At 52.7% G+C, this 25,484-nt stretch overlaps 1 protein-coding gene across 4 annotated transcripts in view; it reads right to left on the reverse strand.

Moving 5' to 3' along the window:
* PTPRS (protein tyrosine phosphatase receptor type S) overlaps nt 1–25,484 on the reverse strand; it is an 89,363-nt gene that overhangs the window by 40,109 nt on the left and 23,770 nt on the right. For all 4 annotated transcript variants that reach the window (XM_030936670.1, XM_030936668.1, XM_030936672.1 and 1 more), the window contains 3 exons: nt 19,691–19,879; nt 12,369–12,479; nt 27–296 (listed from right to left, as the gene is read on the reverse strand). In XM_030936670.1, the coding sequence (XP_030792530.1) occupies nt 27–296; nt 12,369–12,479; nt 19,691–19,879 (570 nt within the window). The remainder of the gene's footprint in view (nt 1–26; nt 297–12,368; nt 12,480–19,690; nt 19,880–25,484) is intronic.

The following is a 25,484-nucleotide window of genomic DNA, read 5'->3' on the forward strand; positions in this document are numbered from 1 at the left end:
CTAGAAGCCCCATGGGCCCTGCTCACATTTCACCGTGATCTGAGCAACCGCCTCGATGACGCCCAGGCTGGACATGGCCACGCAGGTGTAGTTGGCCGAGTCCTTGACGTCTGTGAGTTCCAGCACGTTCCGGCCTACGGGCATGTCATCCTCGGGCGTCAGGTCCTCGGCCCCCTGCATCCACTTCACGTACGGCATGGGTGAGCCCACGGCCACACAGGTGATGTTCACGTTGCCCCCTGGCATGATCTCGTGGCTCACGGGCAGGATGGAGAAGCGCGGGGCCACGCGGCGGACTGGGGAGGGGGCGGCAGCGGCGACGGGAGGGAGGTGTGAGGTGGGGTGGGGGTGGGAGGGGAAGACAGGATGCGGAGGAGAAAAGAAAGAAAAGCAAGAAGAAAGAAAGAAGGAAAGAAAGAAAAAAAAGGAAAAAAAAAAGTGGAAAACCATTTAAATATAAACAGGGCTGGTTCTTTTCCCTCTGTTGATTTTTCCCCCCAAATGAAAACAAAACAAAAGAACCAAATTAAAAAACCAAATTCCAACACAAAGAAACCAAAACTTCAAAGGAAGGTACTTCACAAACAATATATAGAGAGATATATCAATATATAATAGACATGAAGCATTATCTCGCAGCAACAGGGTTTCATAGACCAGGGTGGCTGGTCACAGCACAGATACGAACACAAAAATTTATCAGCGGTTTCTCATCTTTGCAAACAGAGGTGGCTTCAGGGGGCAGCCCCTCCGATCACTCCTGAATGGGGGCATCTCCTTCGGGGAGCGCTGGAAGATTCCGGCTGCAAGTGTCAGGATGTGGGTGGGTTAGGAGAGGGGGCAACTTCCAACCCTCCCTGGTTCTCAGGATGTGGTGGTCATAGGACAGTTGTTGAGAGACCAGGAGACAGAGGGAGCCTGAGATTCTCAACCCCCCACTCCCCGGTGACTCGGGGCACTGTCCACTTACCCCCTCCCACTGGGCCCTCCAGGAAAAGATGAGAAACTCTAATGAAATTTTTGTGGTTTTTGGGTATAGAAACCCTTCTAAAAGCTTCTGTCAGATCTGACAAGTTTCCATCAATAGATGCAGCTCTGAGTCACAAACATCATGCAAAATAGATTGAGAGAGGGAGAGAGAGAGAGAGAGAAAGAGAGAGAGAGAGAGAGACAGAGAGAGAAAGGAGGGAGGAACTGCAGGGGGATCTGGATCTTGGGGATCTCTAGGGCACACTTACGTGACACCAGAGAGAGGAGACGAATGAATGGGGAGAAAGAGAGAAGAGGAGAAAACCGGGACAGAGAACGGGAGGGGCAGAGAAAGAAAGAAAGAAGGGGGGCCCATTTCAATGCTGCATGTTAATTCTAGCAGATGTGATCCAATGTGACATGCCACATTGTCACATCACAGCCCTGGCAGAATAATAAATAGGATATTCATAATAATAATAATTAATAATAAACAAGGGAATGAACTTGAACGTTGAGAGGACAGGGACATGTTCTGTGCGTTTCTTAGCGGGGAAGTGGATGCAGCCTTCTCTCAGAGACCATGAAGGCAGCAGGATGCATTTCGGGGGCTCCGTTTTCGGAAGTCAGATGGGTTCCGGGGCAGCGGGAAGGGGAGGAGGCTAGCGGGCACCTGAACTTGCAAAGAGCACTGCTGGCCCACAGGGGCTGTTTAACTGCTGTGGGAAGGACTCGGGTGAACCTAATAAATCCTTCTAGCGGGAAAAGGGGTTGTCCCTGGGTGACAGTCTCAGGTCCTAAAGAAGACACATGGGTGCATCCCCAGCTTTGGGTGGGTGAAGGAGTCTCGTTTCAACTGCACAGATGACAGATTGGAGGCTCAGTTAGGATCCCCGTCAACACCTGCCTCTGATTTTCATACAGGATTGGGGGGATGCAGCCTCAGGGGGTGGTCTCAGGGGGTCTGGTCTACGATGCTGAGGAGGGGGTTCAAGCGGATAAAGGGAGGCAGCCCCAACTCCCTCCCTTCCAGCCTCAGTTCCTAGCTGGAAATCCCAACCCCTGCCTTTCTGAATCTGGGCGGGAGGCAAAGAGAAGGGGGGACGTCGGCAGGCGTGGGAGTGGGGTCTGGAAGCTGGCAGCCCTTCGGAAAAAGAAGCCCCGCGAAAAGTCCAGAGTCGCGCTGGAGACAGGATGGAGGGAGTGGAGGGTACTGCTCCCGGGGAGGAGTCAGGGCAGGGGGAGACAGAAGGGCCATGCACACAGAGTGGAGGTGAGGGGCAAGGCGCCGTGAGATGGGGGGGCAGGTGGCTTTCTGGTAGGGCTGGGTGGAGGGTGGAGGTGTGGGGGGAGAATGGGGTCCGGCCAGCCGGCGGACACGGTCCAGGCCAGCCGCCGGCACCCACAGCGAGGCACAGGTAAGATGCTGAGGCTGAGTTGTCATGGAAACGGAACACAATGGGGAAATGCGCGTGGGGGGAGCTAATTATTCAAGGACAGAAAAAAACGGCACCGACGTCCAAAACAACACCAGGAAGAACAAATGAAATAATAGAGCAAAAGCAATTAAAAAAAAAAAGAGGAGAGAATCTAAAAACAAACAAACAAAAAACTCCCTCTGAAACAAAACACAACACCCAAAAGCAAGAAGAAGAAAAAAAAAAAATCATGGAATGGGTGTGGGGCTGAAAATCGGGGTCTGAAAGGAGGAGGACTGTGGCTTCCCCAGGGAGACACCCTCCCCCTGGCAGAACACAGGATCCGGCCTCCCCACCCAGCACCCAAGAGCCTTGGCCAAGGGTTTGGGGTGGCCACAGGGGTGGGAGCCTCATGGACAAAAACCCTTCGGAGCAAACCAACCCAGCCCGACTCAAGTCTCTCTCTCTAAAGCCCCTCTCAGCCCACTTCTCAACGACACCCTGCCCCTCTTAGGGCTGAGCGAGTTGGAGGTCCCAAAGCTGCAATCACATAGCAAGGTGAACTCCTCAGGGTCTCAGAATCCCATTGTAAACCTCTCCAGGCAGAGGTGGAGGAGCTGATGTAGCTGAATGAGCCCAGTGGCCTTGGGAAGGTCCCCTGTCCTCCTGGAGTCTCAGTTTCCTCATCTGTAAAATGGAGGGAATTCGGGATCCTGACGAGAAAGGCATTAACCTGACTGGGGCAGTGCCTGGCACAGCAGGTGCTAAATCCAGGCATGGAGCTGGTGAAGTTACCTTTCAGCCTCCCAGGCCCTGGCACGATCAAACAGCTTCTCTCTACCTTAAAGGAGTCCAGGGACGAATTATAAAAAGGAAATGGAGACCAGGTGTGGTGGCTCATGCCTGTAATGTCAGCACTTTGGGAGGCTGAGGCGGGAGGATCACCTGAGATCAAGAGTTGGAGACCAGCCTGGCCAACATGGCAAAATCTCATCTCTACTAAAAATACAAAAATTAGCCGGGCATGGCGGTGGGTGCCTGTAGTCCCAGCTACTCCGGAAGCTGAGGCAGGAGAATTGCTAGAGCCCGGGAGGCAAAGGTTGCAGTGAGCCGAGGTCGCGCCACTGCACTCCAGCCCGGGTGACAGAGCAGGACTCCATCTCCAAATAAATAAATAAATATAAAAAGGAAATGGGAACAATAAGAATTTCTACTGAATCCCCATCTTACTTTCTTCCTTCTAACAATTTTGAGAGGCAAACTTCCTTATGCTCATTTTGCAGATGAGGCAACAGAGACTCAGAGAGGTGACAAGACTAGATGGAACTCACAGAAAGGAAGTAGTGTAGCCAGAGCTCAAAGCCAGGAGAGCCTGGTTCCTGCCTCTCAGAGAAAATAAGGCTTTTCTCACCATGGTGAGTAACGAGGATTACAGCCAAGTATCAATTCTTGGCATCTGGCTCTTTCAAACTTGTGTGTCCTGACCCACTGCGGACACCAAAGAAGAAAAAAGTACCCCATCGCCTATATCAAACTCCATGTACTGGCCAGTAGCCACTGGTTGAATAACATCCAGTAGCCATCATAATAAATGTCCAGAAGCCATCAGCAAAAGGCTCATACTCAAAGGAATTGTTGGAACATCCAAGGCAGTAAGATCTAGCTTTAGGACCTAAAGGTTAAGTGCCAGGCCAATTTATCTCTTCTGTAAAGGTCGACATCATATCCAAAAGACCCTGTTCCTGTTTGATCTAATCTTAAAATATCTCCCCGTAGGGATGTCATAATTTGCAAGGTACTTCTAACTTTTTTCTAGAAGTAGAGACAAGGGGATACCCATTAAATATGTAGAAGACTTGCAGTACTATATATCAGTTAACTATAGAGTTAACTATATTTATATAGTTATTATATAACTATATATAGGGTTAACTATCAATCAGTTAAATGTGGGAGGGCATTTATCAACAGCAGTAATTTTAGGGCTCACCACCCCCAACATGGCCGGCAACCATCAGTTAAATGGACCTGCCAACAAATTATCATGCCTTCTCTGACACCTAAGAAAACTGCCCACTTGCTTTCTCACCCACCTTATTTGTTTCAAAGGGTGCGCTCTAGGAAGAGGGCTGGTTGGCCACGAGTTTAAGGGAGGATCATGCCCACTGGCACTAGGTGGCTCAGATCTCCCTCTCCCTGGGGGCCTGGTAAGGCCTCTGGGCATCCTCCCAGCTGGCAAGGGCGGGTGACTGACGCTGTGTTCTGCCCGGTTTGGTGCTGGCACCCACCCACGTCATCTTTCCACCCCCGGCTGCAAGCTTGAGGTGCAGGTTAGAAAGTAAGGTGGGCACGGAGCCCACGGGACGGAGAGGCCCCGCAGGATGGAGAGGCCCCGCGGGACCCCCGCCCCCAATTACCGACCTGAATGGAGGGTCCAGGCAGGTTATAAGGGGACCACACCAGCCTTGGTCCTCAGCACGCTCCAGCTGGCTCTGGTTTCCAGCTCTTCTCGTCACCGAGTAGCCGGGGGGTCCCAGCGGGGGGGACCCGCTTGGGCGAGGGGGACGGGAGGGTGGGCGGTGGGGTGGGGGGGTGGCAGGTTGTGGGGGGGGTGGTCGCTTCAAACCCCGATTCACATGGAAAAACAACTCAAAAACCGTCAAAGCAACCAGGAGACGACCCCTCCCCCAGGCAGGAAGAGGCAGAAACACAAAAACCAAAAAAGGAGGTTGGGAGTGGGGGTGAGGGTAAAGGGGGGGAAGGAAACTCAAAAGTGAGGTGATCTGGTTGAAGCACTAGGTAAGGAACCCCGACAGTGTCAGACATCTCAACAATTCAGCAAGCCGCAGCTCCAAGGGGTGCGGGGACGGGGTGGGGGGCTCTGCTGGGCATTTTGGGGTGGGAGAAGGTTCTAGATACTTCTCCAAACTCCAAAATGAATATGCGGATGGAGAGGGCAGGGGAGAGATGCCAAGAAATTGTGCAGCCTCCGGGGGGTTTATTTAAGCTTAGATTACACCTGTCGGGGGGGAAGGGAGGGGTTGGAAACATTCCTAATTCCATAGCCCACTTCTTGTCCTCTCCTTGGAACTCCAGCCTGTGGCCCAAGGAGGGTGGGTACCGCCCCTCAGCCCACCTGCGTATTTTCTGCTACCCTTCTCCATCATTTTGCTGTGCCTTCTTCCCTCCCTCCCGCCTCCCCGCTCCCACCGCCAGCTCCCTCCGCCATTGAGGTAACGTGCAAGGCCCGGAGGGACCTGGCTGGCACCCTGGCCCACGGGCTGACCAGCGGCCTCGGCAAGTTGTTGGTATTTTGAGCTGGACGTTTGGATGCGCTCTAGATACTTTTTGCATTTTTTTTTTTTTTGGTACCCGCTCTCTCTGTCTCTCATGTCTTTGTTTTTCCCCCAGTTCTGGCCAATCCATGGACTTCCCTCACCACCCCCCACCTCGCTGTGGCCGCCGGAGACACAGGGCTTTCCAAATGACAAGGTGTAATCTAATATTCCCCTCACAAACCCCCTCCCCCAACAGAGGAAACAGCGAATGCAGAGGGTGTGAGGCAGGCAGCAGGCGAGAGGTGTTCAGAGCTCAGTGTTCCTGCAGATTGACCCCTCCTCGCCGCCCGCCCTGCCCACATGGAGGGAAGCCTGCCTTCCCACCCTTGGAGTCCCCTCTCCCCCATGTGATGAGGGTGGGATGAGAAGGTCTAGGTCCTGATCTAACACTGCCTGCCCCTAGGGTCAAGCCAGCGGCCTTGGGTAGAGAAGCGTGGCCAGGTATAGTAAGCACGAACTGGGGAGCTGGCCAACACACCCCAATGAGAGCCTTTCTGGGGATACAGGCGGTGAGGGGTGTTCCAGCCCAATATCTGTGTCTGTCCCTGTTTTGGGGGGCCAGGAGGTAAGGGGAACACCTGGGGGTCACATCCATCAATTTTAGGGCTTGGGTATCGGAAATTTAATTTAAAAAACAATTTTTCCCCACAAATTTGTATACTATGGATTGATCTGAGAAGGCCTGGAGATGGGTCACAGATATGAAAAAGATTCCTGGAAATCGGCAATCTAGGCCTGGCTGGTGTCACACATCAGGAACTGGTTTCTCAGCTCAGCACTCGAGACTCTGCGTTAAACTACGCCAGTCTCATTGGCCTCTTCCAAAACCTTGAAGATATCCTCAGTCCCTTCAAGCTAGAACATTCCTCAACTGGCAGGGCGTGGTGGCTCATCCCTGTAATCCCAGCACTTTGGGAGGTTGAGGTGGGTGAATCACCTGAGGTCAGGAGTTTGAGACCAGCCTGGCCAACATGGTGAAAACTGTCTCTACTAAAAATACAAAAATGAGCCAAGTGTGGTGCCGGGCGCCTGTAATTCCAGCTACTCAGGAGGCTGAGGCAAGAGAATCACTTGAACCCAGGAGGCAGAGGTTGCAGTGAGCTGAAATCGTGCCACTGTACTCCAGCCTGGGTGACAGAGTAAGACTCTGTCTTACAAAAAAAAAAAAAAAAAGGCCGAGTGCAGTGGCTTACACCTGTAATCCCAGCACTTTGGGAGGCCGAGGCAGGTAGATTACTTGAGGTAAGGAGAACAGCCTAGCCAATGTGGCAAAACCCTGTCTCTACTAAAAATACAAAAATTAGCCAGGCATGGTGGTGGGCAACTGTAAACCCAGCTACTTGGGAGGCTGAGGCAGGAGAATCGCTTGAACCCGGGAGGCGGAGGTTGCAGTGAGCAGAGATCGCATCATTGCACTCAGTCTGAGCAACAAGAATGAAACTCCGTCTCCAAAAAAAAAAAAAGGAAAGAAAAGAAAAAAAGAAAAAGAAAATTCCTCCTGATGTCTCCAGCTTGTTCCAAGTTCCCCTGGCATCAGAGGACCATTTACATGGGTCCTGTGCACCATGTTTCAATAATGCTATGTTGCTAGACCAGGTAGTAAAGACACTACCTTTAGCTACTAACTCATACCAGGTGGTAAAGACACTACCTTTAGCCACTAACTCATACTCTAAAGGCTTAGAGTTTTAAAGAACCAGAAAAGAACATTCACAGTCAGGTAGAATATAATCTGATCATCTTCCCACCTTGTCAAAAGCCGGAGGAAGGAGAATTCAACTATAGCTGGGAGTGGAGCTGCCAGTTGTATTTTTTTAAAATGGACACAATTTTGACTTCAGCCCTTTGGATCCCAGAGATAAATTTCAGGAGAAGGGCAAGTCTGAATATTTTACCCCCTGTTCCACCCAGAGTCAGCCAAAGCTGGAGATTTGTCAGTTTAAAAAATAAGTAAGAGATTAGAAGTTACATTTTCCCCCCTTTTTGCAATTAATTCCTGTGATGGGCTGCTCTGGCAACAATGTAAATACTTGTAGCTTTCAGAACATGCCAGGTAGCTCATCGCTTCTGGTGGGCTGGTACTTATCTGCAAGGGTAGCCTTGTACTTAACACAGGCCTTTGTTGTCCCTTTCTGTGGCCACAGAACTTCCTGGGAAATGACAGTAGGGAAAATGAGAGCTATGGCTCTGGGGAGGCCACTGATTTCATGCGGATGGGGTTGGAGCCAGGAGAAAATGAGATCATGAGATGAGCTCAGGAAAGCACTAGCGAAAAATGAGGTCTGAGCAAATGAATTAGCTTCTGCCCTACAATTATTTTTAAAAGTTTCCCATATGCCATCTTATTCAAACAGTGGACATGTAAAGTACATAACAGGGAAACTAAGACCCACAAAGAAGTGAAGTGACTTGCCCAGATCATTTGCTTGAATCCTTTATTTACAACAATCCTACTGGCAATGCTTGTTACACAGAGCACTTGACAAGCACTTAGTTCAATGAAATCCTTCCAACTAACCTGTGATCGAAGTTCATTTATGATCTCTACTGTTCACATGAGGAAGTGGGGACTCCAGTGGTCAAGTGACTAGTTCAAGCTCACATAGCCAGGGAGGGGCACAGACAAGACTGGAATCCAGGTCTGCCAGAGTCCAGAGCCTGTGCTCTCATCACTTTCTGGGCTGTACTGCCCAGAAAGTCCAAGTGATCTTCAGAGACCCTCTGTTCACTCAGTTCCAATGCACCAGGACCTAGCTTTGGTGGAGGGGCTGGGAGCCCCTTTTCTCCCATCTTTTGGCACTGCTCTGAGGGTCAGCCTGGCAGCTCTCATGCTGGGTTAACAAGGAGATCTTACTGCATCTAAAGTCCTCTTGCCAACTTGGTCCAGGATTTAATAATTGGCAAGTTTAGAGAAGGTGGGTGAGGGACAAGAGGGGGAAAAGGTGATTCCCAAGTCTGGCTTCTGTCCTCAAGATTGTCTAAATTGGGTAGTCAACTGGGGTTAGTGTTTAAAAATCTACATGGATATTTTATTGGGGGGTGTTTTTTATTCAGAGGTTGGAGTAAGACTCTCAAGGGCATGCCTTTTCTTGGGGAGGGGAGCAGAAGATGGGGGGGTGTGCATCTCTGAAGATTTGCAAGAGTGAGAGACACACAGAGAGAAAGAGAGTTGAAAAAGAGAAAGAGAAGCAGAGGGAGAGTTGGGGAGGCAGAGAGAGCAGGGGAGAGGCTGTGTCCAAGGTTCCCCTGGGCTGTTTCCAGAATTCCACAGCTCTGATGCTCAGGTACTCAGAAAGTGACCATGATGTGTTGCTGGACAAAAGACACCTGTGACTGGGCTCAGAGTCTGAGAGGGGATGGGGGAAACAGCCAGTGCTGCCTGGGAGGCAGAGGCATAGTGTTCCAGGTCAGACAACTGGCCAAGTCTTTCTTCCAAAGTGTCAGGCTACATCTCCTAACGGGCACTTCTGGATTGGTACCCAGTCAGAATGCATACAGTCATCACAGCAGCTGCCATTTCGAGTGCCGATTACATACCAAGTATGCACGGTCCTGTGAAGATGGTGCTGTTATTGCCCTCTCCCCTCATTTAAAACTGACCACAGTCCATATTTGGATACGTCACTAAAATGAGTAAGAACTCAAAATGCTAGTGCACATTCAGCAGTACTTCAAATGCCTGGGTTTGGGCTTATTTGGGAGTGCAGGAGGCAGTCTCATTCCGAGGCAGAAGGATAGGAATACTTTGCCTGCTTAAGCTTCCTTCCAACATGGCTGCCTGGAGGCAGGGAGCTGAGTTACTACCTCTGGGGAAAGAGGGGCTGGCCAGTGAGGTCAGGAAATTCGGGCTGCTCTCTCCACATATCCCACCCATGTTCTAACCTCCTGCCATCTGTCTGTGCCACCTCCCTTGTGCCCTTGTGCTTAAGTGGTCACGTTCTGCCCTGGCATCCCAGCTGTGGGATCCCTTCTGCCCTCCTGGATGATAGCTGGGACAGGAACACTGGCTTTTAAATCACAATGCGTTTGGAGAACAACCACAGAACAGCTCAACCCAAGAAACCAAAACCAAAGAGCACAGAAACAAGACAGAACCAAAGACGAGTCACTTTGGGGGAGAAGAGGATCAGGTGAAGGGAATGGGAGGGGAAAAAAGAACCACTTGATTTTTCCCCCCAAAACGAAACAAAACCAAAGAAAAAAAGAAAAAAGAAAAAAATAAAGAAAAAGAAAAAAAGAAAACCAAAAGAGAAAAACGGAACGGAAGACGAGAAACACTACAACAGAAGGCGTTAGGAATTCACCAAACCAAACCGACAAGAGAGGCATGCAGAGAAATTTTTACATTCTCCCAGCATGCATCAGGCCCAAGTTACCATGACGACGAGGAGTGCAAAAAACTTAGCAACAACATTACCAACGGATGCAGAGGCGACCATAATGCAAGCATCGCATGTGTGCGGCCGGCCCTAGGCCGGGCTGGGCGCGGCTGAGATTTTCGTGTCTTTCTGGGTTTTGCTCTCGCTTGGCGGTTTTTTTTTTTTGTTTAGTTTGCTTTGTGCTTATGATTCATATTCCATCTTTTAAAATTGTTGTTCATTTTTCTATTTTTTCGTGTGCGTGTCAGCGTGTGTCCGTGTGGTGTCTACATGTGTTTTGTGTGTGTGCGTGTCATTTTCAGAATGTAAAAATGTGGGTAAAGAAAGTAAAAAAGAAAAAAACACACCAACCTTCTCGAAGCTCTGAGGGATGTAAAGGGGGTTTGATGCGGAACACAATGACATGGGAAGAAGAGAAAAAATAGGGGAGATACAGAGAGTAAAAAGAGGACTTCCCAAGGCTAAAAGCTGCAATAGTTTGTTGTTTTTTTTTTCTTTAAACCAAAAAAAAAATTAAAATTAAAAAATAAAAAGAACAGCAATGACCTTTTTGTCTTTTTTCCACTCTGCCCTTGACATACAAGATCTACATTTGCCTTTCTCCATTCTTTTCTAAGCTTGATTCTGGAGCATCTAAGACCCAGACAAAGATGGGGAAGTGGAACCTCACCCCCTCAACTGCCCCCAAGAGGATGGAGGCTCATGCTGGGGACCCCACCTCTGGGCGATGAGGACACAGAAGCCCCCCCCCTTTCTTGCACCCTCACTAAAGGCCCCACCCGGCTCCCTGGCCCATACCCGCTGTCCACACTCTTTTGAGCCCTGCTGGATTTACAAACCCCCATCCCAGGTGTTGGCAGAGAAATAAGCAGGTTAGGTGAAGACCAGTCAGTTGGAGTCACGAACGCGTTACAACTCACCAGAGGTGCCGTGACAGCGGATCAGACGTGCCCCTACCCACCACCCACCCATACACCCACATTCCCATCCCCTCCCCCTCCATGCGGCCTCCTCCTCAGACAAAATGCAAAACCCCAGGTCCAGGACCAAGGAGTCACTTCAGGGCCAGCGGGTGCTGTGGATGGTGAGGACGAAGGCGGTGAGTGAGGGTCTGTGGGCGGGGGAGGAGCCACGCGGCCTCCTGGATGGAGAATGACTAGGGTTTGGCACTTCGGATGGGGGAAACTGAGGCCCAGAGAAGGGTGTGATCGAGTCAATTATACAGCGCTAACTGGGGCAGCCTTGGGGATTGAATGATGCCCTGGCATCCTGGCAGAAGCTGTTTCTACCACAAATCTGATCAGAAACAGCTACTAGGAGGTGAAAAAGGGAGGAGGAGGAGGAGGAGGAGGAAGACTACAACTTCTGAAAAGACCCAAGAGCCAACACACGAGATAAGAGGAGGCCAACGGAGGAATCTCGGGGCAAGGGAGCCCCCTGGCACCTTGGAGGCAGCACCCAGGGACCCACAAGGAAAGAAGCTTCCTTGGGGCCGGGGGGTGGGGAGGTGCTGGGGCGAGGCCCCCACGCTGCTGGGCATGACTGAGTGGGAACTGGAAACCGAGAGCAACAAGCTTCGCTGGGTGCCGTGCCTGCCCCAGCTTGGTGCAACTACCGAGCCCCCCGGGTGCCTGTGCCCGCTGTGGCCCCAGCCTCCCAACGGCCTGGACTGTCCTTCTCCGAGAGTCATTAGGAAGAGACAGAAGGCACCAGGCTCTGGACCAGCCGGTGGGGGGCGGGGGGGGCAGCCTCGAAGACCCCTCCCCAACTTCTAGATTGAGGGCCCTGGATTGGGGGGGCAGTGAAGCGGGGAGCTACGAGGCCACAAAGTTGGGAGAAGCAAAGCCAGCACACAGCACGGGAAGGCACGACACGCCACAGAAGCCAACTCGGGTGGGCAGGCGGGTGGGGTGGGGTGGGGCAGAGGCCTGCAGGCTCCCCTGGCCCTGTAGGCCCAAGACTCACCCCCTCACCCTACCCCATGCCTTCCTACCCCACCATCACTGCCTCCCCAGAGCCCTGCTGCCCACGGGGCATCTGTTGCAAGGCACGAGGAAGGGAATTTAAGCTGCCCCCATTCTACACGTAAGGAAACTGAGGCCCAGAGAGGGACGCCGCCTCGGCCAAGTCCCACCGCGACCGGGGAGGGGCCTTCCTGCTTGGGTGTGCAGGGGACCGGGGAGCCCGGAGGCGGTGAGCCCGAGGAGGGAGGGGGATGGGACGGGGCGGGTCCCTGCCTTTGACCTGGACACGGCGTTCCCTACCTCGCACGTAGAGGTTGGCAGGTGAGGAGTAGCGCACACCGGCGCTGTTGGTGGCCACACACTCGTATTTGCCCTGGTCGGTTTCCTCACTGCTTTCAATCTGCAGGGCTCCTGTGGGAAGAGGGGAGAATGCTTCGTCTGTCAGAGGGGGGCCCAGGAGTGAGCAGGGGAAAGCTGTCCCACCAGTGTTGTCTGGCCTGTCTCCTGTTCTGGCTGGGCCAGAGAGGCAGATAAGACGTGAGAAAACCTGGAAACCCCAGCTCAGCCAGGCCTTGTATAACCTCCACCCCCACATCTAGCCCCACCAGGGCCTGGACACACCAGATTCCCCAGCAAATTCTCCACTCGCAGTGGAAAAGCAGCTGGTCATGAGGCTGCTGCTTCATGACTGCCAAGTTGAATTACAAAGCTGGAGAAAAGTGTGGTTGAGAAAGCACTAAGTGATGCTCTCCCGGCCAGAAGGAAAGAGTGGGTTGGCATTTACAACTCATAACCATCATTTGATAGATCCAGGGACCTAAAGGGGCCCACCACAAATCAAGTGAAAATTCAGGGAGCCGGTGGTTGCTTTGTTTCATTAAGTGCCCATGAGTAAATGAACATGGGTCTGGGTTCCTCAATTGTGTTTGGAATCCTAGTCCTCAAAGTCCTCAACGCCCATAAGTAAATGGAGACAGGGTTGTACTTCTTCAGGCGTGTTTGAAATTTCAGGATTAGGTTATACCCTGAGGTAGCTAAAGTAAAAAATGTTGAGGCTGGTGTGTATCAAGTATGTTTGAAATCAAAGCCATGGATCCAAGCCTTCTGGCCTGAAAATGACTGAAGAGAAGTCAGAATTTCCCCAAGTATTTTAAGTCGTCAAAGTAAAAGTCTGAATTTACCTGCTTGTATTTAAAACCACAGGCCTGAAGTCAATATCCTGGTGCTCATGAGTAATTGAATAGACTTCGTCGAGTGTGTTTAAAATTATGGTCCTAGACCCAATTCTATGATACTCATAGGTACACAAGGATTAGATTAAATTTTCTTCTTTTTTTTTTTTTGAGGCAGAGTCTCGTTCTGTCGCCCAGACTGGAGTGCAGTGGCCGGATCTCAGCTCACTGCAAGCTCCGCCTCCCGGGTTTACGCCATTCTCCTGCCTCAGCCTCCGGAGTAGCTGGGACTACAGGCGCCCGCCACCTCGCCCGGCTAGTTTTTGTATTTTTAGTAGAGACGGGGTTTCACCGTGTTAGCCAGGATGGTCTCGATCTCCTGACCTCGTGATCCGCCCGTCTCAGCCTCCCAAAGTGCTGGGATTACAGGCTTGAGCCACCGCGCCCGGCCTAAATTTTCAAAAGTGTTTGAAATCAGGGGTCTGATTGAAAGCCTCTTATACTCACAAGTAAAGTTGAGGCTAAAATGCCCCAAGCCTGGATCAAAGAATTTGTTGGTCATGAGTAAATACAGATATAAAGAAGACGGCAATTTTTCAAATCACAGGCATATTTAAAATTTAAATACCACAGGCAAAAATCCAAGGTCTTGGTGTCCATGAGTAGATGAAAATAGAACTGATTTCCCCTCAATACATTTGAAATCACAGGCCCAAATCAAAGACTTCACTTCCAATGAACATACAAAAATGAATGAACCTTCTCAAGAATATCTGAAATCACAGGGCTTGATCAAACACTACTGTGCCCATGAGTAAATGAAAACGAGGCCAAGATTTCCCCAAAGATATCTGAAACCACATGCCTGAAACAAGTCCTTCATTTTCACAAGTAAATGAAGCTGAGTATGTATTAAATTACAGGCCTTGCTAAAAACTTGAGTGCCCAAAAATAAAAAATAAGGCAAGTTTCCACACGTATGTTTGTAATCACAGGCCTGGATCAAAGTCCTTATTCTCCTAAGTAAATAAAACTTAGTGTAACATATCTAAGTATGCTTGAATCACAGGCCTGGACCCAAGTGCCTGTCGACCATGAGTAAATGAAGATGAGTGAGTATCCCCAAATGTGTCTGAATCACAGGCTTCAATCAGAGCCTACGGCACCAAGGATCCAAACATCCAGACTGAGCTTTCCAGTCTTGTTTGTGATTATCCCACAGAAATGACAGGGACCCACAAATCGGGGGATTCTCTCTGGAGGTCATGGATAAAGACTCTGCCTCCATTGAACACTGCCTATTCTTCCTTGACCTCGAGGTTCTGGGAAGCAGGCAGTTATCTCCATCACTAAGGAGGCCCAGAGAGGGTCAGGAGACTGCTCTAGGTCACACAGCATCTGTAGCAAAGGTAGGATTGGACACTGATTCTTCCCCAGGGTTCCCACTCAGGTCTTCTCTTGGCTCTTCTCTGAGGCAGCAGTTGGGTGGTGGATAAGGGATGGAGCAGACTGACCTGAGAGCACGTCTCTACGTGTCCTTGGCCAGATCAGAAAGAACTGTGGAGCTGGAAGGCCCACTTTGCATTTTTTTTTTTTTTTTTTTTTTTTGAGACAAGAGTCTCTCTCTGTCACCCAGGCTGGAGTGCAATGGCATGATCTTGGTGGCTCACCGCAACCTCTGCTTCCCGGGTTCAAGCGATTCTCCTGCCTCAGCCTCCCGAGTAGCTGGGATTACAGGCGCCCACCACCACGCCTGGCTAATTTTTGTATTTTTAGTAGAGATGGGGTTTGACCTTGCTGCCCAGGCTGGTCTTGAACTCCTGACCTCAGATGATTCACCTGCCTCGGCCTCCCCAGTGTTGGGATTATAGGCGTGAGCCACTGCGCCCGGCCTGCACTGCTCATTTTAGAGGTGGCTAAACAACATGGGGCTCCCAGCACTCTGGGGGTCTTGCCAGGTAGGGTCCTTCCCAGAGGGGGAGAGAGCCCCCCGGCCTTCCACAGTCAGGTGACCTGAGGAGTCACCTCGGCCACATTCAGCGCCCCCCCCCACCCCGGCCACAGACACAGACACAGACGCAGAGACCAGACTAACACTGGGTGGAACGAGGGTGGTGGCAGGGTGGACACGCATGGAAGCAGGCCTGGGGACGGCCCCTGCGGAGCCTGAGGGGCTCAGTGGGCAGCGAGAGAGAGCGTGAGTGGGTGGGTGAGTGAGGAGCCTCTTACCTCGAATCGGAGTGCTTTCTGTAAGGGAAGCAGAGAGAACCAGGTGAATGTCACAAGGCGGTCGTGGGGGGCCAGGGGGCCCCAGGGAAGCTGGGCCGGGGCCATAAGCCAGGCCTCTGCACTCTGCCCCGGGGAGGGGATCGAGCCAGCCCTGGGCATATATGGACCCTGCAGGCTTTGCTGATGAAGCTGCAAGAGGCCTCCTAAGAGCAGGGTGAGGTCTGAGGGCTTGTCAAAGCAGGAGGGCTTCCTGTAGGAGGCAGGAATCTCTGGGGGTGGAGGGATGGAGTCTGGAAGACTCTCTGGACGGGTTGAGGGGCGTCTCTATGCCCAGGGGAGGTCTGTCAGCCTGGGCCTTTGGTGGCCTTCCCTCTGGGCCAAGGGAGGGAGGTTCATGACCCCTGCCTTCCTTCTTTCCTTCTTAGGGAGCCCAGCAAGGGACTGTTTTCAAGTCCAGACTAGGAAGGGACAAGGAGCAACAGGAATTATCTTGTTAGAGACAGGGAGGTGGGTGGGGTTAGTGCCCCAGGGCCAGGCATTAATACAGCCAAGGAAGGGTGTCACAGACAGGCCAAGTAGGAGGGACGGGGAGAGGCCTGCAGCCTTTTTACCAAGAGGAAAAGAGGAAAGACCTGTTTATCTGGGCCTTGGGGGCAGGGATGGTTAACTGCAAAGCAGGAAAAGGTGGCTCAGGGCTGGAATGTTACCCCCTCTGCTCAAGATCCAGGGAGAAGTTTTGGGCTCTCTTCTCTCTGCTGCTGATGGCCGATAACTTGATAACTCGGCTGGCTAGGGCCAAGAAGATCCTAAGACCTGGATCTGCCAGGAGCGGCCAGACACGTAAAAAGACAGCTCATTCTGCGCGGCCCAAACCCATTTTACAGATGGGCCAACTGAGGCTCAGAGGAGAATCTCTGAGGTCCCATCAGGAGGCAGGGGTGGGCACTGAGCCTAGCTCTCCAGGCCTCCTGGGCTGAGGAGCTTCTGGCCTGAACTTTTCGGGGTCCCTGTATTATCTTTCGAGGTATCCTTGTGAGGCCACTCTGCACCCTTTACAGGGGAGCAAATGGGAATTTGCCTAAAGTTACACCCTGGAGAAGTGGAATCCGAGTCAGTGGAAATCCAGGCTGGCCTTTGCTAGGACATTGGGATGACGATGGTGGAAGCCAGGGTTATAGAAAGTCTTTCCAAGCCGGCCCAGTGGCTCACGCCTGTAATCCTGGCACTTTGGGAAGCTGAGACAGGTAGATCACCTGAGGTCAGGAGTTTGAGACCAGCCTGGCCAACATGGTAAAACCCGGTCTCTACAAAAATCCAAAAATTAGCCGGGTGTGGTGGCGGGTGCCTATAATCCGGGCTACTCAGGAGACTGAGGCAGGAGAATTGCCTGAACTGGGGAGGCGGAGACTTGAGTGAGCTGAGATGGTGCCATTGTACTCCAGCCTGGGTGACTGATTAAGACTGTCTCAAAAAAAAGAAGTCTTTTCAAGCTGGCCAAATCACTCAGGGCTATTCTATTCAGCGGAAACAATGTATCTCTTAGACATTAAAAGGTGTTCCACTTCCCACCCGGAGAGAGAGGAAAGGACTGATATCATAGACTGACATCAGTCACTCTCACTTTAGTATGAATTAGTCCCACAACTGATTTCAGGGGATTCAGGCTGAATGCTGAGAAAAGTGGATGAGTAGTGCCCAGTAGCAGCTACGCTGGAAAAATCTCCACCCCACGCCCAGCCCCAGCCCCCAAACTTCTATAATTAAATCCTTTTCCAGCAGGGCTAAGGCCAAGAAGAAAGTGGGGGAGGATATGTCGTTAGGTGCGAAGTTCCATGAGCCCAAGGATGCCTCTGAACCCCCCTCAGCCTCCACTCTGAGGTCTGCCTGGCCCCTTGTGGACTTGTCTCTTTTCCTCTTTTCCTTTGGGTTTTTTTCTCTGCTGCACACTAGTGCCCAGCTGGGGAGGGCTGAGGGGCTCATTGTGGGGAGGAGGGAGAGGGCGTTAGTAAACATACCAGGCAGAGTGGGTCACAGTTACCATCATGGTGGCTGTTAGTTTGGTGAGGAGAAGGGGGCAGAAGGGGCACAAAGGGGATGGGGCGTTAGTTGTTGACGTGGTGATGAAATCAGACTTACCAAAGGTTTCTGAACGTTTACAACAGGAGGATAAGAAAAGAGAACAGGAAGTTAACAGGTGGTTACGAAGAATCCTGTGTCCTCATTGAGGAGGGGAGGGCGGGGGAAGAGAGGGGGACGCTCAGAATAATAATAATAATAATAATAACATTTCTTATGGTTCCTAAAGTGGTTTATGTTCACTAAGCACCTAGCAGGCGTTAGACATTCGATCCTGCAGAGGTCACCAGAACACAAGGAAATAGGCATGTTTTATGGGGAAACTGAGGCCACCGCTCCCCTGTTTGCAGAGGCCTCGGAGCTGCAAACATCCTCAGCTGGGCTGGGAGAGGGGAGGCAATTTGTCCCCCCACAGTGTGAGGTCTGAGTCTCTCCAGGGAAGGGATTCTGGGCTCCATGTCTGATCTTTTTTGTGGCTTGGTTTTCACTAAGGAGGAGGAGCAGAAAGCGGAGAACGGGTAGGTGGGCTCTTTGGTGGGGGGCAAGGATGGGCAGTGAGTGCGGGGCACTGGGGATGATTCGGGGAGGGACTGCTGCAAGAGGGGTGCTCCGTGGCGGGGTCCTCGGAGGAAGGGGAGAGAGACAGCAAAAAGAGGTGCAGGGTGATCTCAACAGTGACCTGAATGAAGGCAGGGCGTCAAGCCCGGCACAACTGAAAACAGTAAATCCATGACACAGACACACACGCATGTGCAGCCACACGTGGGCTCTCCCAATGTATGGAGACACAGCTCCACCACGTGTGTCCCCACGCACGAGCACTAGGGAGGTGCGGGCTGAGAGGCACGTGCGCGGGTCACCGCCCTGTGTGCACAGGCACAGGAGTGACTGCAACGTGGGTGCACGTGTGGCCGAGATGCAGGCGGACACTTTGCTCCAGGTGGGGGAAGGGAGGCCCGTGTATGACAGCGGCGAGGCCTGCACGCCTGTGCCCACATGCGGGAGGCAGGCCAGGCCGGCACGGGGAGCCCAGACATGCACACATGGACATGTCGTGAAGCGGGGGGATGACACACACGCAGACACAGCCCCCCAGACAGATGGACCCGCAGATGGGCCACGTGGGTGCTTTGTGGAGACACAATGGTGGAACCGCCCATCCCCAAGGCTCTGTGTGTCCCAAGGTCTCCCTAGCCCCCCTAGGGCCCGAACAGAGAGGCTGGACTGCCCGTCGGTGCCCCATTACAGACCTGAAGCCCCGCCACCACCTCTGCTTGTCTTTGTTCCATGATGTTCTTACTGCTCAGCCTTGGAGACACTCTCTCCCTGTAGTTTTCTATGGCTCCCCATCACCTTACCTGTCACCTCTGGACACTTACCATTGCCTTACACAGCTTCCACTACTCCTGCCTGTCTGGGTCCCATTGTAGTCTCACTGGACATGCCTACTGCTTCCGTATAGAGGATGCTCTCTCTCTGCCACCTTCCATAGCTCCCTATTACGTACCCATTGAAGCTGGTCTCCCCTTTTCACCCTCCATGGCTCACCGACACTTCTGCTTGTCTGTCTCCCAATGCTTGGGCACTCCCAATACCCACCATTCTTGGTGGCTTGCTTGCTTTCTTTTTAGAGACGAGGGTCTTGCTACATTGCCCATGCTGGTCTCAAACTCCTGGCCTCAAGCAAGCCTTCTGCCTTGGCCTCCCAAAGAGCTCGGATTACAAGCATAAGCCACTGCGCCCAGCCCCCTCAGTGGCTTCCTATCACCCACAACAGTCTGTGGGTGACAGTCGTGATCTCACTGCCTGAGTATGGGAGGCACTCTCCCCCCACCATGGCCCTGTATAACTCCCCACCCTTGTGTGTGTCTGCATCCATTATATCTTCACTGGCCAGGTGTTGAAGCATTCTTCTTCTACCACTGTCTACAGCTCCCCGGTACTCATGCCCATCTGTGCCCCCTAATAACCTCAGTGTGCGGCTTTGAAGACATTTGCCTCCACTCCTCCAGTGCCAATGCCTGCCACGGCCGCACACTGTCTCTGTCTGTCCTCCAGTAGTCCCCACAGCTTGGGGCCTGCAGATGCTCCCTGCCCCCTGCTGCCCTCTGAGGCTCCCACGTCCTGTCAGCCACCCACACTCACCCGATCGCAGCTGTTTGATGCGTCCATTGCTGGCACTAGGATCCACGGGCAGGAAGTCCTTGAACCAGGTGATCTCAGGGTCAGGGTTGCCGCTGGCCGCACAGAGCATGGTGGCTGTCCGTGTCCGCTCCACCACCTTCAACTGCGGGCCCATGTCGATGTTGGGGAAGCCAGAGGGCAGCTGGTCCTCTGAGGGCAGAGACAGGCGAGAAATGGGCATGGTTCTGAGCACTGCACGGCCACCCCTCCAGCCTGCGGCTCAGGGAGTGCCCGGCCACGGGTCCAGCTCCTGCCTGGCTGCGTGACCTCAGCCCTGGGTGCCATCCTTTACAGCCAGTTCTCTTTTTGAGACAGGGTCTTGCTGTCTCAAGTGCAGTGGCACAATCACAGCTCACTGCAGTCTCAATGATCTGGGCTCAAGTGATCCTCCTGCCTCAGCCTCCTGAATAGCTGGGACTATAAGCACGTGCCACCACGCCTGGCTAATTTTTAAAATTTTTGTAGAGAGAGGGTCTTGCTGTGTTGTCCAGGCTGGTCTCAAACTCCTGGCTCCAAGCAATCCTAGCACTTCTGCCTCCCAAAGCACTGAGATTACAGGCATGAGCCACTGCACCTGGCTGGGTCCCTCTTCTGTACAAGGGGGAGGCTTGTGTGAGGGAACTGAGCAGGCTAGAATATTTCTCACTGGGGGGTGATTCTGCTGCCCTGGGAGACACTGGGCGATGTCTGGGGATATCTGAAGTTGTCATGACTTGGGGGTGGGTGCTCATGGAACGGACTGGGTGGGGCTCAGAGATGCTCTGCCTCCTGCTATGTATAAGCGCAAACCTGGCCCCACAGTCCACAGTGCTGAGTGGGTTCATTTACAGCAGCCTGAGGACTCCTTTCCTTTTATCTTTTTTTTTTTTTTTTTTTTGAGACGGAGTCTCGCTCTGTCGCCCAGGCTGGAGTGCAGTGGCCGGATCTCAGCTCACTGCAAGCCCCGCCTCCTGGGTTTACGCCATTCTCCTGCCTCAGCCTCCTGAGTAGCTGGGACTACAGGCGCCCGCCACATCGCCCGGCTAGTTTTTTTGTATTTTTTAGTAGAGACGGGGTTTCACCGTGTTAGCCAGGATGGTCTCGATCTCCTGACCTCGTGATCCGCCCGTCTCGGCCTCCCAAAGTGCTGGGATCACAGGCTTGAGCCACCGCGCCCAGCCCTTTTTATCTTTTAAAAAATTTTTGTAGATAGACAGACAGACAGACAGATAGATATATCAGCTGGGCACGGTGGCTCATGCCTGTAATCCCAGCACTTTGGGAGGCCGAGGTAGGTGGATCACTTAAGGCTAGGAGTTTAAGAAACAGCCTGGTCAACATGGTGAAACCCCATCTCTATTAAAAACAAAAATTAACCAGGTGTGATGGTGCACGCTTGTAATCCCAGCTACTTGGGAGACTGAGGCAGAAAAATCACTTGAACTTGGGAGATGCAGGTTAAGGTGAGCTGAGATCACGCCCCTGCACTCTAGCCTGGGCGACAGAGCGAGACTCGGTCTCAAAAAAAATAAAAATAAAAATAAAATAAATAGGCCGGGCGCGGTGGCTCAAGCCTGTAATCCCAGCACTTTGGGAGGCCGAGACGGGCGGATCACGAGGTCAGGAGATCGAGACCATCCTGGCTAACACGGTGAAACCCCGTCTCTACTAAAAATACAAAAAACTAGCCGGGCGTGGTGGCGGGCGCCTGTAGTCCCAGCTACTCGGGAGGCTGAGGCAGGAGAATGGCGGGAACCCGGGAGATGGAGCTTGCAGTGAGCCGAGATTGCGCCACTGCACTCCAGCCTGGGCAACAGAGCGAGACTCCGTCTCAAAAAAATAAAATAAATAAAATAAAATAAAATAAAATAAAATAAAATAAATAAAATAGAGATAGGGTCTCACTATGTTGCCCAGATTGGTCTCGAACTCCTGGGCTCAGGAATCCTCCCACCTTGGCCTCCCAAAGCACTGGGATTACAGGTACTTTACAGGTATGAGCCACTGTGCCTGGCCTGGAAGACACCTTTTTTTTTTTTTGAGATGGAGTCTCTCTGTTGGCCAGGCTGGAAGGCACTGGCATGCACTCCACACCCGGCTAATTTTTGTACTTTTAGTAGAGAAGGGGTTTTGCCATGTTGGCCAGGCTGGTCTCGAACTCCTGACCTTGTGATCCGCCCGCCTTGGCCTCCCAAAGTGCCTGGAATACAGGCGTGAGCCACTGCACCCGCCTGCCTTTCTAAACATAAACCACACTGCTCCCCCACTGTACACCCTTCTGTGGTCCCACCACCCTCAGAAGGAGCCCCGGCTGCTTGTCTGCTGCCGGCCTCTGCCACCTTCCCTTCTCTTTTTCTCTCTGGCCCAGTCACACTGGCCTCCACGGCTCTTAAAGTCATCAAGCCCCCTCCCTTGGGTCACCTGTTCTGTTCCCTTGGCCTGGAATCCCCGTTCCCGCATCTGTCTACTGATTGGAACTCCACCTGGGAGTAGCTCCAACTCCCTTGCTGTAAATGTCCCTACACGCCCCACTGTCCTCTCTGCAGCAGGGAACTCTGAAATGGTGCATCTGCGTCCCTAGCACCCAGCACAGAACCAGGCATACAGTAGGAACTCAATCAATGAACAACTCAATCCTGGTTAAGCACGCAATCCTCCAGCACGGTGAGTGGCCCCAGGTCTCCAGCGCTCGGTATCCCTCTTGGGTGGCGAGATTCTAGCTCCCCTCCATGGTAAATGGAGACTGGTGGTGATGGGGTCGGGGGACAAGGAGGAGAAACTCAGCTCCCTGGGATCTCCTGGTCCCAGAGTTCCCTGACTGGTGGGAATGTGCTTCTGGGCTGAGGGGATGAGCTGAGCCGGCTGAGTGACAAGCTGCCTCACATCCAGGGTGCTCTACAAACCAAGATGGGCCTGGCCGCAGGGGCTCACACCTGTAATCCCAGCACTGTGGGAGGCCGAGGCAGGAGGATCACCTGAGGTGAGGAGTTCGAGACCAGCCTGGCCAACATGGTGAAACCCCGTCTCTACTAAAAATACAGAAATTAGCCAGGCGTGGTGGTGGGTACCTGTAATCTCAGCTAACCGAGAGGCTGAGGCAGAAGAATTACTTAAACCCAGGAGGTGGAGGTTACAGTGAGCCGAGATCATGCTACTGTACTCCAGCCTGGGTGACAGAGCAAGACTCTGTCTCAAAAAAAAAAAAAAAAAAAAAAAAAAAAAAATTAGGAAATAGCTATGTAGTGCAGACTCGTAACTGCTCCCCCCATCCCGCCCAACTCCATTCCAAAGGACAACTGACAAAAAAGTGACCAATGGCAGTGCAAGAAATAGGCAGCTCGTTTGCATCTGGTAGGAACGCTGGAGTGGGAGGGGGTAAAGGGCCGCAAATGATGGCTTCAGGGCCACATGTGGCCCTGTGGCTGTTTTTGTTAATAAAGTTTTATTGGTTGGGCGCGGTGGCTCACGCCTGTAATCCCAGCACCTTGGGAGGCCGAGGCGGGTAGATCACGAGGTCAGGAGATCAAGACCATCCTGGCTAACACAGTGAAACCCCGTCTCTACTAAAACTGCAAAAAAATTAGCCAGGCGTGGTGGCGGACACCTGTAGTCCCAGCTACTCGGGAGGCTGAGGCAGGAGAATGGTGTGAACCCTGGGAGGCGGAGTTTGCAGCAAGCCGAGATTGCGTCACTGCACTCCAGCCTGGGTGATAGAGCGAGACCCCGTCTCAAATAAATAAATAAATAAAGTTTTATTGGCACACAGCCACACCCATTCATTTCTCAGCTTTCCCACCACAATGGCAGAGTTTTGGGTTGTTGCTGTGACAGAGACCGTCCAGCCTGTAGAGCCAAAAATATTTACTTTCTGGTGCTCTGAAGAAAAAGTGTGCTGCTTCCTGGTGTAGACAATGTTGCTGTTTGTTTAAAGAACACACATGTATTTGCTTGCAAAGGCCCAGATGGGACATGGGGCACAGGGCTGGGTGGCTGTGGACAGAGGTGGGCAGGAAGCCACCATCTTGGGAGGAAACTGAGCCCCAGGCAAGCAGCAGGAGGGCAGGAGGCCAAGATGGGGCAAAGGAGAGGTGGGCAGGATCCAGGGAGGTGCAGCCAGAATCAATCCCCGCCTCCCCAGTGTAACAGGAGAGCAGCAGTTCCAGCCCAGGGGTCACTGCTTGATGGGAAAAAGCCCCAGTGGGGGCCGGGCGCGGTGGCTCAAGCCTGTAATCCCAGCACTTTGGGAGGCCAAGACGGGCGGATCACGAGGTCAGGAGATCGAGACCATCCTGGCTAACACGGTGAAACCCCATCTCTACTAAAAAATACAAAAAACTAACTGGGCGAGGTGGCGGGTGCCTGTAGTCCCAGCTACTCGGGAGGCTGAGGCAGGAGAATGGCGGGAACCTGGGAGGCGGAGCTTGCAGTGAGCTGAGATCCGGCCACTGCACTCCAGCCTGGGCGACAGAGTGAGACTCCGCCTCAAAAAAAAAAAAAAAAGAGCCCCAGTGGAAAGCCCTGAGCACTAACAGCATCCCAGGCACTGTGCAGGCAAAAGAACCTGTGATCTCCTCCAAGCCTTTTCACAGAGGGGAAAACGGAGGCGCAGGCAGATGCACACTTGTTCCAGGTCATACAGCCAGCATGTAGCAAGGATTTGAACCCAGGCCTGGCTGAGCTCAGAAGCTGAGCGGGATGGGCTGCAAAAGCCCTCCACCCAACCAGGTCTGGACCCATCGGGGCCCTGAAGGGGGTGTGGTTGGATGCTGTCTGAGGTGGTTCAGGCCTCTTGTCCGTCCTTCCTGGGCCAGGGACCCGGACGAGCTAGAAACTCGGCTGATTGGCTACTGATGACCTCATCAGAGATTAGGGCCAAAATGACTGGGCCTGAGTCAGTTGGTTTTGGTGCCCACAGCTGGGTCTGTGGGCATTCCCGTGTGTGTGTGCATGCCCGTGTGCCTACGAGGGTGGCTTTGATGACGACGAGAACCCTGTATTTCATTCATACGTGGGTACGTGTGCTCACGCTTGTACATGCTCAAGCTTGCGCTGCGCCCACACGTGTTCACACGCGAGCACTTCCCGTGTGCATGTGGCCCCGCAGGGCTCCCCGTGAGCATGTGTGGGCAGCAGCCAGCCAGGGTGCAGGGGGAGGCCTCGGCCGCCTGATGCTACCGAGAGCACCTAATTAAACGAAAACGTACATCGCGAACCACACTGTGCCCAGTTCCTCGGAGTTTAATTAAAACAACAGTGCAGGAGGCGTGTGCGGGGTCCACAATCAGATGGCAGAGGAGGAGGGAGGCAGGGAGTGGCCCTGGCAGTCCAGATGGTCCCCCGCCAACTGCCAGTGACTGGCCGGGGGTGCCTGGAGCTCAGGGCTGGTGGCAAGGTGGGTGGGGAGGGGACAGGGTATCCGAGGCCCTGGGCCCCGGCAGGAAGGATGAGCTCCCAGTCCAGGCAGGCCCTTCCAGGTAGCCGGAGAGCAGAGAGAAAAAGAGTGTGGGCTGGGCGCAGTGGCTTATGCCTGTAATCCCAGCACTTTGGGAGGCCAAGGAGGTGGATCACCTGAGGTCAGGAGTTTGAGACCAGTCTGATCAACATGGTGAAACCTTGTATACTAAAAATACAAAAATAAGCCAGGCGTGCTGGTGGGTGCCTGTAGTCCCAGCTACTCAGGAGGCTGAGACAGGAGAATCTCTTGAACCCGGGAGGTGGAGGCTGCAGTGAGCCAAAATCATGCCATTGCACTCCAGCCTGGGCAACAAGAGCAAAA

The sequence above is a fragment of the Rhinopithecus roxellana genome, chromosome 8, assembly GCF_007565055.1.
Source record: "Rhinopithecus roxellana isolate Shanxi Qingling chromosome 8, ASM756505v1, whole genome shotgun sequence".
Taxonomy (NCBI): domain Eukaryota; kingdom Metazoa; phylum Chordata; class Mammalia; order Primates; family Cercopithecidae; genus Rhinopithecus; species Rhinopithecus roxellana.